At 40.7% G+C, this 18,530-nt stretch overlaps 1 protein-coding gene across 6 annotated transcripts in view; it reads right to left on the bottom strand.

Annotated features, from left to right (window-relative positions):
* Positions 1–219: 219 nt before the first annotated feature.
* Positions 220–18,530, bottom strand: part of tanc1a (tetratricopeptide repeat, ankyrin repeat and coiled-coil containing 1a) — a 77,689-nt gene continuing 59,378 nt past the window's right edge. For 2 of the 6 annotated variants that reach the window (XM_084129284.1, XM_084129286.1), the window contains 15 exons: positions 17,063–17,171; positions 16,847–16,969; positions 14,568–14,804; positions 10,555–10,719; positions 10,185–10,266; positions 9,340–9,473; positions 9,108–9,231; positions 8,278–8,453; positions 8,046–8,178; positions 6,302–6,331; positions 6,125–6,216; positions 5,707–5,853; positions 4,910–5,010; positions 2,761–2,805; positions 220–2,191 (listed from right to left, as the gene is read on the bottom strand). In XM_084129284.1, the coding sequence (XP_083985410.1) occupies positions 997–2,191; positions 2,761–2,805; positions 4,910–5,010; positions 5,707–5,853; positions 6,125–6,216; positions 6,302–6,331; positions 8,046–8,178; positions 8,278–8,453; positions 9,108–9,231; positions 9,340–9,473; positions 10,185–10,266; positions 10,555–10,719; positions 14,568–14,804; positions 16,847–16,969; positions 17,063–17,171 (2,893 nt within the window). In that variant the 3' untranslated portion in view covers positions 220–996. The remainder of the gene's footprint in view (positions 2,192–2,760; positions 2,806–4,909; positions 5,011–5,706; positions 5,854–6,124; positions 6,217–6,301; positions 6,332–8,045; positions 8,179–8,277; positions 8,454–9,107; positions 9,232–9,339; positions 9,474–10,184; positions 10,267–10,554; positions 10,720–14,567; positions 14,805–16,846; positions 16,970–17,062; positions 17,172–18,530) is intronic. The other 4 variants (XM_084129285.1, XM_084129287.1, XM_084129288.1 and 1 more) reach the window with 3 other exon arrangements.

Below are 18,530 nucleotides of genomic sequence, written 5' to 3'. Positions count from 1 at the left end.
GGTCACGTGACCAAAATATTGTTGACCGCATATAATTAAAACCCTTTAGAAAACTATTATGAGTACAATCATCATCTCATGTAAATGAGTGCACACTATTCAGATGACTCTTTGCAAAACTTGCCTAACGAGTAAAACTTTCTAAATTAGCAACCAACTGTCCTAATTCTTTAGGACTTTACAAAATAAGAGAGAAATGTAATAAACTAAAATAACCAAAGTCTTAAACTGGGGTTTATTGTATATGATGCTGAAATATTCAAATACAATTCATAACAGCCCTATACATCAAATTAATTGCAAATAATGTACATATGAAATAACATCTGTCCTCATAGACACCTGAATATGGTTCACCATAACATGCATGTAAACCTGGTGTCCTTTATACAGTTCATGTCAATCTCACACTCAGAGTTGTATTTCATAATATATAGCTGTGCAAAAATAACTAATATATAAAATATAATATTGTTTTAATCAGACAACCAAGCCATAAATAAATCAGTCAAAACTGTGAGTAATTTATGAAGAAAAGACTTCCCGACAGAAATACACACACAAACAGACTCATCACCATTCAAACATGAAATGCTTTTGAATACACATAGTACTGGTCCACGATCCAACTGTAAAAGACAGTGTTTCATCTTGGTAGACGTCCTATGTCCTTACTGAAGTCTAAAGTCAGGTAAGGTATCTTAATACATTAACACATCATCTGTATTATAGCTCTGCTCTCTTTTAATGTGCGGACGCAGCGTTGCGGATTCAAACATGTGCTTAAATACCTCTGAAGCTGTAGTTGTAAACGGAAATGCAAGGCAATCTTTTACTCGTGTGCGCTTACCTGGAGCACTCACACAAAAATGCTTTGAATTTAGCCTTCAAAACCGACTCAAACGACATTGAGTTTGTTGATGAAAACCGAGCCCCTTATATTAAAGTCGTAAGATTTTAAATAATTTGTGCTCAACATAAAGTATGAGTTTGTAGCTACACGTTGGACTCGATAAAGGAGCGTTTCGGTTTGATGGAGCTGATCAGGATGGGGTTGTCCCGGGCCAGGCTGGCCTGCTTGTGCTTGGTGTCGTTGTAGTGCTGCTGGAGGGGGTTACAGTCCTTGTATCCGTGTCCAGGATGAAACTCGGGCGTATGAGTGCTGTTATGGATGGGCTCCTGATACGCGCTCATTTTAGCGTATTGGAGGTCACTAGACAGTCCTTGCGAGTGCGTGTTCATGACAACACTTACATTGTGACCTACGAGGCCTTCTGGCACAAGTCCCTGCCAGCCGTAACTGGACACCAGGTTGCCATGGTGACCTTGCAGCTGCAGCTGCTGTTGGATACGTGCAGTCTTGTCAATGACACCCATAAAGGGGCGTGGCTTATGCTCAGATTGCCTCGTGCCGCTGTCGGGAACGCTCGCCACCGAATTGCGTACACGGCTGGTATCCGTCAGGTTTCCGCTGGAGGAGCTGGACACTCTCACGCTGCTGCTCCTGCAAAATTCCCCCCTTGGCTCAACACTGCCTTCGGCCTTCTCAGCGTGTCCAAACTGAATGGCGCCCTCTCTGGTACCACTGAGGGGACCCCTCTCAACACTGCCAATGTCAATGCAAGGCCCTGCACGGAGTGAGGTGGGTCTGTGGCGGCTCGGCATGGGGCTCGACCCGGCAGTCTGGGGCGGCCTGCCCTCGACGTGTAGCGAGCTGCTGTACTCTCGGTTTTTCATGCTTTGAGCCTGTCTGGACGGAAGGCGTCTGTGGGCGGCCCGTCCTGGGGCAGCCGCTGAGACGGCAGACTGGGCACCTGATATCGCCAGGCCTAGAGAATCGGGCAAGGTGCGGCTCTGATGCCAACTCTCCTTCCTCTTCTCCTGCCGAGAGGATTCTTGTTCACGCCGCTCCTCCTCCTCATCTGCCTGCAACATGTTTATGCTCAGGCTGTCTGGGCTTTTCTCCAAACTCTCAATGTCTTGGTCATCTTCGTCATCATCATCTTCCTCCTCGTCGTCATTGTCTTCCCCGTGGTTTGAGGGGTTGGCATGAGAGGTAGGGTGTTTAGAACCCTGTCGCTGCAGGTGCTGGGACTCTTCCTCCACGCGTGCCAGCAGACGTCGGATCTCTCGGTTACTGGGACACAGACGTGCCGCTTCATAAAGATCAGCCAGCGCAGCTGCAAATTGCCTGGAAGAGTGGAAAGGAACTGGTAAATATTTAATCATCATTATGTGCACTATATGGATTAGATCTATGCTTTCTCTCTGTAAACCCTGTGAGCTTCCTTACTGCCTACTTCTAAACATGGGCAGCAGTCTATGTCAGGGGTTCTCAACTCTGGCCCTCGAGGTCCACTTTCCTGAGTTTTGCTCTAGCTTGTTCAGGTAAGTTTCATCAGGGTCAACCTAAGTCTTCAGGACTACTAGAAAGTTACAGGTAGTTGAGTTTGATCAAGGTTGGAGCTCAACGCTGCAGGAAAGTGGATCTTGAGGGCCAGAGTTGAGAACCGCTGCTCAACATCAACAGAATCTTTAACCACAATGGAACCTTATAAATGACTAAGACTCTTATTACAGGCAGCAACTTTAAAGCGACTGGTTACCATTCACAGCTGATTTGGAAATTAGCATTTTTGTTAAGCTAACAACTATCCCATAACAGGCAAAATTGGCCAGTGTTTTGCACGTGGGCAGTTATCTGCAGGTACCCGACAGGTGGACCAATAAAATTTGATGAAACGGGAGGAAAATATTTACCTGGTCATTTGCTGTGCGGGTCGGGAGTCAATAGGCACAGGCAGACTGCGGGTTAAATAGCCAATGTTATTTTCGGTACCGGCTGATAGGTACTGTAGGCAGCTGCTTTCAAAAACTCCCCTACATATTTATGTTTACGCTATGAAGAGTGTCGAAGACTTGCATTTTGCAGTGTTAAGCATTATAGCTAATCGAGGGCATGAACGCAAACGACAATCAGAGGTGTTTAAGTTTGCGCAGAATCCTCTAATGCCAGGACTCTGATGTAAACAATAGTCAGAGAGGCGTATGCGTTTCATTTAGATTAAAGCTGCAGTCCGTAGTTTTTCCTCTTTGTCGCCATCTCTGTTCGAAATCTGCAATTGCAGTTATTCGCGGAATTATCAACTTTATGTGGGTTGTGCCTCGGCACGGCACAGCGCGGATGAATCCAATTTTTTGAGGAGAACGTGCGGCTGTCAATCACCGCGCCGGTGTGGATACTGTCATTTGGAATCACATTCTACTTTTTGGAAGCATGACCAACATAAGAATTCTCACTGGAAAATGTCATCTGAACAAGTGAGTAACATCCACTTTTGTTCTGACCAACTAAGGGAAATTTAAGATGAAAAATTCTGATTAAATCTAACGACCAATTATCATATCACGTCAAACCATGCAAATTATACTTTGTTCTCAAATTGTTAATGTTAACAACATCAGCATTGCATGACTACATTTAATGCCCTTCCGATATTTATCCTTGTTTTCGCATGGGCCCGGTTGCAGTCTCTTTTTTTCTGTAGCCAAGTCTTTTACGTTTTACAACGGGTGAATCTCCAGTTGTCACTGGTGATTGTCATTTGAACCTTTCTGGATCCGCCATTAAATTGATAAGTTTAATTATATTAAGTGCTGTGAGAAAAGGCTATAAATCTCCACCTCCAACATCCTCACACTCAATATAGCCTACTAGCCGAGACACCTTCTTTATGTGTACAGATGTGACGTAATGACGCAAAGACATGCTCGAATTTCCCGCAGAAATACACCAGTAACACTGGAATTAACAACATTATTACAAGCTTACCGTTTTGAATCGAGCTAAGGCAAGCAGATAGTTTTGAACACTGGCTGGTTATGTACTTGCTAAAAAAAAATTGATAATTTTTAACCCAAAAAAGTTACGGACTGCAGCTTTAAGTCGCACTAGCATACTTATCTACATTTTGAGTTAATCATTCCTCATAGTTACAAAGCCTGTCCTGTGTTTAGTTTTACGAAATAAATACTTAAGAATTAACCTGTGCTAGTCAACAGAAGCACACAGATTTGCACGATCACTGCACGTTAGAATGCCGTTTCAAGGCATTAGCGCTGTACTTCACGCGAGGGACTGAGGGGATGACAGCTCACAAATATTCTAACAAATTTGCACAGTGATTAACTAGAATAATCAAAAATGCCACTTAATAACAAAAAGGTTACAACCCCTGTACTATAATAAGCACAACTATAATTAAATCACACAGAAATATTGGGTGAAATAATATATTTGTCATTTGACATTTTTTTTTATTTTAACTTGACACTATTTTTTTAAATGAAAAACAAAATCCTTTGGCTTGGCCCAATATTTGATGTCTTGATTCTGATTTTCGATGTCGTGACTTTCAAGTTGCCTTATAAATAAGGTTAAAATGGGTAGCATTATTAGAGGGTAGCAAAATGTGATTGTTGCAGCTGTTGGATTTGGATGTTGCAGTGGGGTGCCAATACTATATATTTTTTTATATTCTATTTTTATAATCATAATTTTATGAGTACATGTTGACTATAGTACAATGACAATTTATGCATCAGGCTAATACAAGTTACACTAACCTGCAAAATAGCTTTTTTAAACATTGCTGGAAAGGTACACATAACACATTAGTAGTTCATGACTTCATTCAAGTTTGATTCAAGTTTAAATTATAACCAGAGATGACTCAATTGTTCAGTGACTCCTGTATTGCATTTCATCCAATTCGCGAACTGGGTGAACTGATTCATTAATAAGAACTGCCCAAATGGAGAGTTTTGTTATATGTTCGGTTTTGCATGCAGACAGCAAGGACAATGGAAGTGTTTCACTCTTATCAGAAACAATTCACATGCTCTTTACCTGCTGCTCCTTTTGGCTCTGGCACGTGCATAAAATGCCTCATAGGACTTTGGTTTGAGCTCGAGAGCTTTGGTGGCAAACTCCTCAGCCATGCCAAAATCCTGTCAAGAACAGATGTGAAAGGAAGAAGAGAGGAAGAATATGCATGACAATAAGAAGGGACAGTGGAAAAAATGAGGACCAATCAAGTTTTCAGCAAGTTTAACTCAGTCTTAATTAGACCCATGAGAGTGATTAGTGCACTCATGGCAGCACTGCTGCATTCTGGTACTGATGCGTGCATACCAAGTTTCTGGATTTACTTGTTCACATTCTACCTCAGTCCCTCTTTCTGCTCTCATGCATGAATCTGTAATCAGGAGTCTCTCGTTGAAATTCCGTCCTTGAGTCTGAGGTCAGAGATTCAGTGAGAAGCCGTAACTGTCAGCCCTAATGATGCACTTAAAATGTTTAATGGTGGAAGATCCTATTAAAATAACCATCAGAACTTCAGGATGCATGTGTAATTAGGAAACACGTAGCAGGACACATAGTGACTCTCTCTATCGCTCTCTCACACTCACATAATCTGCCTCCTAATTGCACTCAAAACACTCTCTATACAGCCTGTGAAGCTTGAAGACAAACCATTACAATTATCCTGGAGAAGATGAGTGTGTATGTGATCTATATAAAATGCCTATAGCCATTTGTTTATTACTACACAGAGATATATTGGCATCCAACAATTGTTAGTCATGTTATCGAAGCCTTTAACCTCTATCTACTGAAGTTGTGCATATACTCATGTGACATACGTTGGTTTTGCGGCGGCAGCGGGACAGGTTGAGATAGAGGGAAACCCGGAGCTCCCTGAATGCCTTCAGGTCTTCCCCGAAACCTTCCCTTGGAAACTTCCTCAGTGCATACTGATACCTCTGAGCAGCTTCCTTCATCTTTCCTTTCTGAGAACGAAGGAGAGAAAAGGGAAAAGAAACAAGTCTCAGAGGACGTTCATGAAAATGTACCATAGTGATCATTGTTTATGTAGTATTTGTTGTAAGAACATAGTAACTACAGGTCAAACCACAAATGTCTCTTCAATACAAAGGTTAGATCAATGTAATTGTGTTTTCTGTAAAGCAAACTATGGCATGTGTTAGAGCTACTTTTTAGTTCTACTCAAAACTCTTTGTACCCCGAGGGATGCTACTGTAGTTGTTGGCGGTGACAGACCTTATAAAGCAGGTTTCCCTCCTCCATGAGTCTCTGCAGAAGAATGATGAGGATGTCCGGTTTGGAGGTGGCCATGGCCCAGGCAGCGTTACCTTCAAGAGAGCAAGAGACATCAGTCCTGGCAGTCAATAACACACAGAACGATTCAGAGAAGAGAGACTTTCCTAATGCTTGTACCTGATCGCTCATAAGGAGATGTTCTGTAGCCTTTAGCAGTGATAGTGACAGCAGTGCAGAAAGAAAGAAAAAAAGAGAAAGCGTAAAAGAAGAAATGCAAGGAAAAAACTCAAGAAGAATAGATATGTGCTGAAATTGGGAAGGAATACACACTACCATCAAAAGTTTGGGGTCGGTATGATTTTTTAAATGTTTTTGAAAGTCTCCATACTCTCCTGTATTTATTTGATCAAAAATTAAATAAAACAGTTATATAGTTTTCTATTTTTAAATATTTTAAAATGTAATTTATTTGTGATGGCAAAGCTGAATTTTCAGCAGCCATTACTTCGCAGCAATTACTCTAGGGTCACATGATCCTTCAGAAATCATTCTAATATGCTGGTTTGCTGCTCGAAAACATTTCATATTATTATCAATGTTCGAAACAGTTGTGCTGCTTAGTATTTTGGTGGAAACCATTTTTTCAGGATTCTTTGACAAATAAAAGTTCAAAAGTATTTGATCAATTTGATGGGTCCTTGCTGAATAAAAGTATTAATTTCTTTAAAACACAAATCGTACAGACCTTTTTAACAGTAGTGTATATATTGAAAAAATGAAGTTAAGCAATAAGGTTTGAAAACTATATCCACAATATAGCACAGTCTCGAGTGCCTTTTATAAATCAATTACTACATAATAAAAATTAAAAAAAATATACTAAATCATTATATTTATAAAGCAAATGTGCCATCCGTCCATTAGAATATGTAATTCCTAGCATGTAATCTGCAGCTTATAGAGAAACTAGGCAAACTTGTGACTATATCATGCATTTGAAAACAGCTGGAATGATTTATCAACCAATCAGCATTCAGGACTCCAATAACTTGGTTTATTAAAACTGCAGAAGTGCTACTTCAGGCTAACTTTAAGAGAACTACAGTAACTAAAGGGTGAAACTATTCATTGGCAGACTTTCTAAAACAGCAAACCTCTTGTGATGGTTTGGATGCGAGCATGACATCTAAAAAAAATGGAAACTAGATATTTTTGCTTGTCCTGCAGTATTACTTGTATACCAAGGGGAAATGAGCATGCAAAAAATTGCTAACCTCTGTATTGCTCCCTTCTAGTGGCTAACTGGAAATCTCTGCTAATGCTAATTTAAAGCATGGGTTATTTTTCAGTGGTTATGGAGATTTTTCTTTCCTTCAATCCACAGCTTTTCTGAACCATGTCTAGTGTGTAGACAAGACAAATCACACCACAACGTCATTAAAATGCGTCTGGCAAAGTCATTGCCATCATCAACCTCAGACTGGTAGAGACAGTTGCCGTTTCAGATGTAATTAGACGTTTTTAAACTGGAGGGGGAATTTGTTCTGCTAAGGTTTGCACTCTGTGACTTTGGGTAGAAAGCTGAGTGGACTTCGCTATAAAAGTCTTTGCCCTGTCGCAGAGCGTGAATGACAGTCCCATACATCACCAGCGTCCTACTTAACTGTGGGCTAAGCGTCCTGCACGGCTCTGCTGCGAATATGGCCTGGTTTCAATTGCATTTAGGACTCAGCAAAGGAACACTGTGCTTTTACTATCCGAGAAAAGGGGAGAACAAATGGAACTCACCACATTCTAGATTTAGAATGGAAAAAACCCTCTTGAGAACCTGACTGTGGCGATCTAGATTCTAGAGGACGGCACTTGAACCCATGAGAGATATGAAAGAATGTGTGTCATGATGTTCTGAGGTGAGACTCACCCAGTTTAGCCCCTTTCTTCAGCAGAGTGACCACGACTGAGGTGTTTCTGCTACCGATGGCCCGGTCCAGAGGTCTCATGCCGCTGTAGTCCATGTGTTCGATCGCCGCTCCGCACTCGACCAGGTAATGCACCTGAATACAGATCACGCAGATATGGACACGGCATAATACTGAGACGCAAGTGTCCCGAGTGTGTTTAGGTCTGCAAAGAGAGAGATTATCTCAGCTTACTATGTCTGCGTCTCCGTAGAAAGCAGCGAGGTCCAGCGGGGTACGTCCATGCTTATCCGTGTGGTCAATCTGAGCTCCCCTCTCCACTAGAAACTCCACCACTTTCTTCTGCCCTTTCAAACATGCCCACCCGAGCGGGGTCAGACCTTCTTTGTCCACTGTTGTCAGACATGCTCCTGCAATAAAAACACAATCATTATGGACTTCATTTGACAGAATGATGCCAGTTTTTTCACAGAAAATGTAGTGGTATATAACACTGTAAATGTGTGTTTTTTGTGGAGTGCAAAAAGGCATTTATAGGCATTTATAGACAAACAAATTACTTTAGTGCGCAAGTTCAAAAGGAGAAGCTCGCACACATAATCGTAAAAAATGAGATGCCAAAGACAAAACCTTTTTGATTTACATCGTCATCAGTGTTGTAACCACGATGTTGTTCTACGATTATGTGTGGGAGCTCCTCTCTTTGTTGAACTTTTGTTGAGTATCATATTTCATACTTTTATGGCCCATGTATATAGTATAAATATGGTGAATGGATAAATCAAGTAAACCTAAGCTGTTCAGTCCAGTAAGTGTTCATCTTGAAATATTACTAATAATACAGACATTATTTTTACGTTTAATTTATAAAAATCAGTAAAAAATTTCATACCAAAAAGACAAATGTACCACAACCTGAAGGTGGGCATTTTTACAATTAAACTAAAAGACTTTTTACTTGCTAAAAGTAAAGTTTTCCAGCAAAATTTAGATCAAGTTGATCATTTAGAGGCCTTTGAAATGAGGCTTTATAGGGTTATGGTAGATTAAGGACGATCACTGACCCTGTGAGAGCAGGAAGTCCACGGTCTCCAGGTGTCCCTCACTTGCAGCCACCATCAGTAGAGAGCGTCCATGTTTATCACTGCAATTCACGTCTGCGCCACGCTGCAGAAACAACTCTGCTATCTGAGAGAGAGAGAGAGAGAGAGAGAGGAAAGATATTTAATAGAGAGATATTGTAAAATCTGACAGAAGTCTGAAGTTTTTGTTTTTCTGTGTAATAAAGTGTCTTACCTGTGTGTGTCCATGTCGCACTGCATTAAAGACGGGTGCCACCCCTCTGCGGTTGGGCTGTGTTACACTGGCAGCTTGATCCAGCAGGAACACACACCCCTCTAGTTTGCCCCGGCCAGCAGCAGCGGTTAGAGCTGGAGAAGATATGCATGCTCATAATGATGATCTATGCAGTGCAGCAGACTCATTCGAATATGCCTACTTCCCAATCCCTACTATACAGTATGCAAAAAACAGTCCAAAAGTGTAGTATGTTCAAAATTATGACTTTAAATTATTTAAATGACTAACTACTTCCTCCAATATTCTGGAGTATGGATTCGATGGACACTTTACTATCCCATGAAGCCACAGGAGAGGAGTTGTGAAGGTCAGTAAAGTGATGAAATGGACACTGGTAGGTCATGTGACAGTGACAACATGGCGGATGTAGTACGCATGTTGTTATGTGGACAATTTCTTTGATCAATGAGTTTTACGTTTACATTTATGCATTAGCAGACACTTTTATCCAAAGCGACTTGCATTGTATTCAAGGTATACATTTTATCAGTTCAAGCATTCCCTGATAATAGAAACCATGACCTTGGCGTTGCAAAAACATACTTTTTTTAACAGTCGTGTAGCAAGTTTCAAACCAAATGTAGAACATATTAGATGCTTAATAGAGATGCTTTTTTAAATCTTGAAATACTGCATTTAATGACAAGGCTTACATGTAAATTTTGCATAGCACAACGTCTTATATGTAATGTTTTACACATTGACATTCTTTTTTTTTTTTTTTACTTTACAGTAAAAATAAGATGACAAAAAATGTAGTGTAATGTAGTTTATATACAAACCTGTTTCACCCCACAAAGTATCATGACCATCAATCTGCACTGAAAAATCGTCATTTTTCAATGCAAGCATTCTTTTTACCACCTGTAAAACATATCAGTAAGATAACGATGATTTAAGATAGTGTGTATTACATTTTAGGGAGTTGAGTGGGTGTGGGTTTGGTTCCTTTGTGTTTTTTAGTCTAGCTTTACTTCAGGAATAGCGCTTAATCACAAATCTCTCATTCTAAATTACTTTATATAAAAAGTTAAAAACAATGGACAATAGTCTATAGTATGTCTATTTTAGTAACTAAATGTGAGAATGTGTGTTTGTTGTGTGTATGTGTGGTAGGGGGAGTATCCTGTGTGTGATGTGTGTATTTAGTACCTGTGTGTGTCCCATGCTGGAGGCAGCGATCAGCGCCTGCTGCAGTGCCTTGTTCTTCAGGTCTGAACTCCACTCCTGCTCCAGAAGATACTGCACAATCTCAGCATGACCCCGCAGAGCAGCATGAATCAGTGCACACTGACCGCTCTTATCAGCATGATCCACCTAACACACATAACACACAGGTACAGTTACTTACAAAACTACACACACACAAAAAAAAAAAACATTATCGAGGGGAAAATCACAAATTATTAAATGCATTTTTTTAGTTAGTGTCAACTTTTTGAGAAGTCATTATCACTATCATTATTGACAATTGCATGGTTAATAGATGAGCAGCAAAGTTCCAGCAGTTCATCAGTAATGCTTGCAGGAGTTAAACTGAGAAGGAACAATCCTTGTACACTATACAGTACACTGTGTGCAAAAAATATATTTAAAAGACAATTGTAACAATACAGTGAGGAAAAAAAGTATTTGAACACCCTGCTATTTTGCAAGTTCTCCCACTTAGAAATCATGGAGGGGTCTGAAATTGTCATCGTAGGTGCATGTCCACTGTGAGAGACATAATCTAAAAAAAAAAAATCCAGAAATCACAATGTATGATTTTTTTAACTATTTATTTGTATGATACAGCTGCAAATAAGTATTTGAACACCTGAGAAAATCAATGTTAATATTTGGTACAGTAGCCTTTGTTTGCAATTACAGAGGTCAAACGTTTCCTGTAGTTTTTCACCAGGTTTGCACACACTGCAGGAGGGATTTTGGCCCACTCCTCCACACAGATCTTCTCTAGATCAGTCAGGTTTCTGGGCTGTCGCTGAGAAACACGGAGTTTGAGCTCCCTCCAAAGATTCTCTATTGGGTTTAGGTCTGGAGACTGGCTAGGCCACGCCAGAACCTTGATATGCTTCTTACAGAGCCACTCCTTGGTTATCCTGGCTGTGTGTTTCGGGTCATTGTCATGTTGGAAGACCCAGCCTCGACCCATCTTCAATGCTCTAACTGAGGGAAGGAGGTTGTTCCCCAAAATCTCGCAATACATGGCCCTGGTCATCCTCTCCTTAATACAGTGCAGTCGCCCTGTCCCATGTGCAGAAAAACACCCCCAAAGCATGATGCGACCACCCCCATGCTTCACAGTAGGGATGGTGTTCTTGGGATGGTACTCATCATTCTTCTTCCTCCAAACACTTTTAGTGGAATTATGACCAAAAAGTTCTATTTTGGTCTCATCTGACCACATGACTTTCTCCCATGACTCCTCTGGATCATCCAAATGGTCATTGGCAAACTTAAGACGGGCCTTGACATGTGCTGGTTTAAGCAGGGGAACTTTCCGTGCCATGCATGATTTCAAACCATGACGTCTTAGTGTATTACCAACAGTAACCTTGGAAACGGTGGTCCCAGCTCTTTTCAGGTCATTGACCAGCTCCTCCCGTGTAGTTCTGGGCTGATTTCTCATCTTTCTTAGGATCATTGAGACCCTACGAGGTGAGATCTTGCATGGAGCCCCAGTCCGAGGGAGATTGACAGTCATGTTTAGCTTCTTCCATTTTCTAATGATTGCCCCAACAGTGGACCTTTTTTCACCAAGCTGCTTGGCAATTTCCCCGTAGCCCTTTCCAGCCTTGTGGAGGTGTACAATTTTGTCTCTAGTGTCTTTGGACAGCTCTTTGGTCTTGGCCATGTTAGTAGTTGGATTCTTACTGATTGTATGGGGTGGACAGGTGTCTTTATGCAGCTAACGACCTCAAACAGGTGCATCTAATTTAGGATAATAAATGGAGTGGAGGTGGACATTTTAAAGGCAGACTAACAGGTCTTTGAGGGTCATTTATTAAGTATTTAAAGTTAATGAGGACCGCAACATTTATTCCCTGTCTCACTGTTAGAATGTTTTGGCTCTAATTATAAGATTTTCTTTCATATAAATACATTTTTAATTACTTTAAAGTGGCATTACAAACAGGTTCTTCAGGAACTCCATCTGCTCTCTGTTCCAGTGAAATTGCAAAATAAAATTCCACCAAATGAGCACCCCATTTCTGACATTCCATTACTGATATGCAGTAGCAATCTTGGTTGCTTTATTAAAAGTGCACATATGGTGTATTCTGTATATTTGTTTCATGTTTGATTCATTATTCTATTCCATTTATTAGTTTTATTGCATATACAGTGAGGAAAATAAGTATTTGAACACCCTGCTATTTTGCAAGTTCTCCCACTTAGAAATCATGGAGGGGTCTGAAATTGTCATCGTAGGTGCATGTCCACTGTGAGAGACATAATCTAAAAAAAAAATCCAGAAATCACAATGTATGATTTTTTAACTATTTATTTGTATGATACAGCTGCAAATAAGTATTTGAACACCTGAGAAAATCAATGTTAATATTTGGTACAGTAGCCTTTGTTTGCAATTACAGAGGTCAAATGTTTCCTGTAGTTTTTCACCAGGTTTGCACACACTGCAGGAGGGATTTTGGCCCACTCCTCCACACAGATCTTCTCTAGATCAGTCAGGTTTCTGGGCTGTCGCTGAGAAACACGGAGTTTGAGCTCCCTCCAAAGATTCTCTATTGGGTTTAGGTCTGGAGACTGGCTAGGCCACGCCAGAACCTTGATATGCTTCTTACAGAGCCACTCCTTGGTTATCCTGGCTGTGTGCTTCGGGTCATTGTCATGTTGGAAGACCCAGCCTCGACCCATCTTCAATGCTCTAACTGAGGGAAGGAGGTTGTTCCCCAAAATCTCGCAATACATGGCCCCGGTCATCCTCTCCTTAATACAGTGCAGTCGCCCTGTCCCATGTGCAGAAAAACACCCCCAAAGCATGATGCTACCACCCCCATGCTTCACAGTAGGGATGGTGTTCTTGGGATGGTACTCATCATTCTTCTTCCTCCAAACACGTTTAGTGGAATTATGACCAAAAAGTTCTATTTTGGTCTCATCTGACCACATGACTTTCTCCCATGACTCCTCTGGATCATCCAAATGGTCATTGGCAAACTTAAGACGGGCCTTGACATGTGCTGGTTTAAGCAGGGGAACCTTCCGTGCCATGCATGATTTCAAACCATGACGTCTTAGTGTATTACCAACAGTAACCTTGGAAACGGTGGTCCCAGCTCTTTTCAGGTCATTGACCAGCTCCTCCCGTGTAGTTCTGGGCTGATTTCTCACCTTTCTTAGGATCATTGAGACCCCACGAGGTGAGATCTTGCATGGAGCCCCAGTCCGAGGGAGATTGACAGTCATGTTTAGCTTCTTCTATTTTCTAATGATTGCTCCAACAGTGGACCTTTTTTCACCAAGCTGCTTGGCAATTTCCCCGTAGCCCTTTCCAGCCTTGTGGAGGTGTACAATTTTGTCTCTAGTGTCTTTGGACAGCTCTTTGGTCTTGGCCATGTTAGTAGTTGGATTCTTACTGATTGTATGGGGTGGACAGGTGTCTTTATGCAGCTAACGACCTCAAACAGGTGCATCTAATTTAGGATAATAAATGGAGTGGAGGTGGACATTTTAAAGGCAGACTAACAGGTCTTTGAGGGTCAGAATTCTAGCTGATAGACAGGTATTCAAATACTTATTTGCAGCTGTATCATACAAATAAATAGTTAAAAAATCATATATTGTGATTTCTGGGTTTTTTTTTTTTTTTAGATTATGTCTCTCACAGTGGACATGCACCTACGATGACAATTTCAGACCCCTCCATGATTTCCAAGTGGGAGAACTTGCAAAATAGCAGGGTGTTCAAATACTTATTTTCCTCACTGTATGTGTATATAGTACTAAGACAAACTAGGTAATTGTGCTTTTTGGGGGGAATGGGTCATAATATCTTGGCTAGGGCACCAAAATCACCACTACTTTTAGGGTATCTCCACCTGCCAATTTCACCCCTGAATATCTTTTACTGAAATACAGAGGTTTAGGTTTAAATCTGAATCATTTATAGTCATTTTGTGTATTAAATGGGATCGACTGACCTTTGCCCCTTTTTTGCATAGTAAGGTGACAAGTGGCAGATGTCCAGCAGCTGAGGCATAGCAGAGGGAGGTCATGCCGTTCTCCGACTGCCCATCCACAGGCGCCCCACACTCCAGGAGCAAAGCAGTCATCTCCAGGTGGCCCAGGTGAGACTGCACACACAGCACTGGTGCACTGTTTAAAACCTCAGTACGGTAACACACACTCGCCCCTCCCAGGATCAGCAACCGGGACACCTGGGGACGCAGGTAAGACTGGTTTTAACACAAGAAATTAAGTAACTGGCTCAATTATTACCTTTCTGAGGGCTTCACAGAATGGTCACTTAATATTCAGTAATATTAATAATTTGATTTGACTGCACTGACACTATTAGAGGATAACACAAGTTGAACTGAACTGAGCTGGATGATGACTGTTTCTGCAGAGCTGCTTTATACTGTTACTAAACTGAACTGAATTAATTTTGAACTGACACGAAGTGAATAACGACACTATTATCTACACTACACTACTACTGTAGTTGCTTATATCTGAACTTATTTCATAATTGATGAACTTTACACAATTACTGAACTGATTCAACACTGAACTAACTTGAGCTGAAAATTACACTATTGTTTTTCTCACCATTTACAATCTCTATTTTGATTTCTCAACCTTGATTTCAATATTCAGACCTCAGTTTACAATCCATGGCTTCAATCTACAGAATCAAGCTACAATCTACATCATCAAACTACAATCTACATCTTCAGTCTGTAACTTAAATATCCATCCATCCATCCGAATCGCTTTATCCTCTGCAGGGTCACGGGGATGCTGGAGCCTTAACCTTATAACCTAATAGAAATGTACATCTTCAATCTACAGTATAGCCTCAATCTACAGTTGCAATCTCAATTTACAGTCTGCATCTTCAGTCTACGATCTACAGGTTCATTCTAAAGCCTAAATCTACTTCTTCAGTCTACAGACTTAATATAAAATCTACAGCTTCAACCAAAATGTATAGCTTCAATCCACAGTCTGTATCAGCTTCAACCTAGTATGCCTTTATATATCTATCTTCAATTTACAGCTTCAATCTATAATAATATACAGCATATACTGTATCTGTAAATCAACAGATTTAATCTATAGCCTCAATCTGCAATCTATGGGTTGAATTTATAGCCTCAATCTATAAGTTTAATCTACAGCATTCATTTTTAATCTATAGCTTCAATTTACAATCTACTGTGCCAATCTACATGTGCAATATAAAGACTAGAATGCATTGATTCAATCCACATGCTATATTTACGATCAACAGATGCAAGCAAATATCTTCACACTGGTATGCCTTAATATTAGATATAGATTAAGAAGCTGATTATTTGCTTGCATCTGTAGATTGTAGATAGAGGCTGTGGGTTGAAGCAATACATTTTATTCTCAATCCCTCTTCAGTTTCCTGTCCAGCTTTCGAATATCCATTTTAATTTACTCAACAAGAATGTCATGTCTAAACATAAACATAAAACCAAACCACAAAACTCTGAAAAAGAGGTATTTCTACACAAATATACTGTATCTGTTCAAACATGCTAATTGTTTATTTCACTTTCATTTAACAGTTGAAGGCATGAAGTCATACTCGCTAATCGATGAATAAATGAATGAATGCAACCTGGCTCCATTACTTTTTTTTGATGTGGATATGGACAGTGTGGTAATGGAGGCTTGATTAAGATGCTGGATGAAGCAGGAACACATTAAAAGCAAAGGAAGCAGAATCGCATTTATTTATACAAACACAGCAGGAAATAATGAGAAGCTCTCCAGCCAAATGGCTGTCAAGGACGCTGGTGCGCACACATGGGCTCAGAGTGACGCTCGTTTCATTAAAACTCCGTAGGAGAGGAAATTACAGGGACAGCGGAGTCTAGACTGCAATTAACATATAATAGATTTAATAAATAAATGTAGTCATTACGTAAGGCATTTTTCAGTAAGCCTCAGCACTAATTACTATGTTCTACGTGACTTATGAAATCTCGTTCATTGTGGATGTCTCAGAGCTCTGTAAGGCTTTAGCTCTTCTTGTGCGGTTGAATGCGTCAGCTGCGTTAATTGTTGGAGCCTTGTTCTACAATTCAGGAGCGCAAAACAGTTATTCATTTTTATTTTTTACTCAAGATTGACACTGCTTTTTATAAGTGATGGTCTCATTGGCACATTGAGTACAAGAATGCATGTTTTTTTTGTGCATCTTTGTGTCTGCATATCCTCAAACCTTGACGTTGGGTGTGTACAGGTTTCTGAGGGAGGAAAGAGCTGCAGAAAGGCTGTCTGTACTGTAGCTGATCCACAAGGCCTGCAGAACACTTGACGAAACCCCTGTTCTCTTACTGTGACCCTGAGGACAGAGATGAAGAGGCAGGAAGAGTTCAAATGGAGATCCCATCACTTAAACACACACAGAGAAGGATTTTGAGTATCTGTTTATTACCTTGAATATGTGAGCTTTAAGAATGTGGTGGCCCAGCTCCATGGTTTGTTGGCGGTTGAGTTTTCCCTCTTGACGTGAAAGCATGAAGGCCATCAGAGCGTGGCCACTTCTGTTTACCAACATCAATAACAATTCATCAGAAATCATAATGAACACCATCATCCTGATGCATCATATAAGTGATTCACATATTTCCTTCCATGCTGATCAACTCCAAATCAAGGCTGTAACCTTGATGTCCTGAACATGGGGGGGGGGGGATCCACTTTTTGGGGGGATTTGGTATTGTTATAATACCAAAGCACAGGAATACTCAGCACAGGAATTCATGTTTGGTCCCTGTGAACAGGAAAGCCTGCCGTCTTTGATTTGATTGGCCATCTCAATCATTTTGACATTGATGAGCACTGTTAGACTGCTGAGGCGGACCGGCTTAAAAAAAGTAAGTTAAAATTTTGCAGTGGAGTCAATATTTGTATTTGTTTCTGTAACAATCTCGAAATTATTCGTGTCTGTATTCAGATCAAACTAAGTGGGCGGGGCTTTAGCCGGAAGTTCGTAAAATTACTTCAGACCATTACGTCTATGGTTAAATGTACAGTGAGGAAAATAAGTATTTGAACACCCTGCTATTTTGCAAGTTCTCCCACTTGGAAATCATGGAGCGGTCTGAAATTGTCATCGTAGGTGCATGTCCACTGTGAGAGACATAATCTAAAAACAAAATTTCAGAAATCACAATATATGATTTTTTAACTATTTATTTGTATGATACAGCTACAAATAAGTATTTGAACACCTGTCTATCAGCTAGAATTCTGACCCTCAAAGACCTGTTAGTCTGCCTTTAAAATGTCCACCTCCACTCCATTTATTATCCTAAATTAGATGCACCTGTTTGAGGTCGTTAGCTGCATAAAGACACCTGTCCACCCCATACAATCAGTAAGAATCCAACTACTAACATGGCCAAGACCAAAGAGCTGTCCAAAGACACTAGAGACAAAATTGTACACCTCCACAAGGCTGGAAAGGGCTACGGGAAAATTGCCAGGCAGCTTGGTGAAAAAAGGTCCACTGTTGGAGCAATCATTAGAAAATGGAAGAAGCTAAACATGACTGTCAATCTCCCTCGGACTGGGGCTCCATGCAAGATCTCACCTCGTGGGGTCTCAATGATCCTAAGAAAGGTGAGAAATCAGCCCAGAACTACACGGGAGGAGCTGGTCAATGACCTGAAAAGAGCTGGGACCACCGTTTCCAAGGTTACTGTTGGTAATACACTAAGACGTCATGGTTTGAAATCATGCATGGCACGGAAGGTTCCCCTGCTTAAACCAGCACATGTCAAGGCCAGTCTTAAGTTTGCCAATGACCATTTGGATGATCCAGAGGAGTCATGGGAGAAAGTCATGTGGTCAGATGAGACCAAAATAGAACTTTTTGGTCATAATTCCACTAAACGTGT

The sequence above is a fragment of the Abramis brama genome (assembly GCF_963993115.1).
Source record: "Abramis brama genome assembly, chromosome: 11".
In the NCBI taxonomy this organism is placed as follows: Eukaryota; Metazoa; Chordata; class Actinopteri; order Cypriniformes; family Leuciscidae; genus Abramis; species Abramis brama.
Note: the sequence above shows the minus strand (reverse complement) of the source record. Positions and strands in the feature narration are given on the sequence as shown.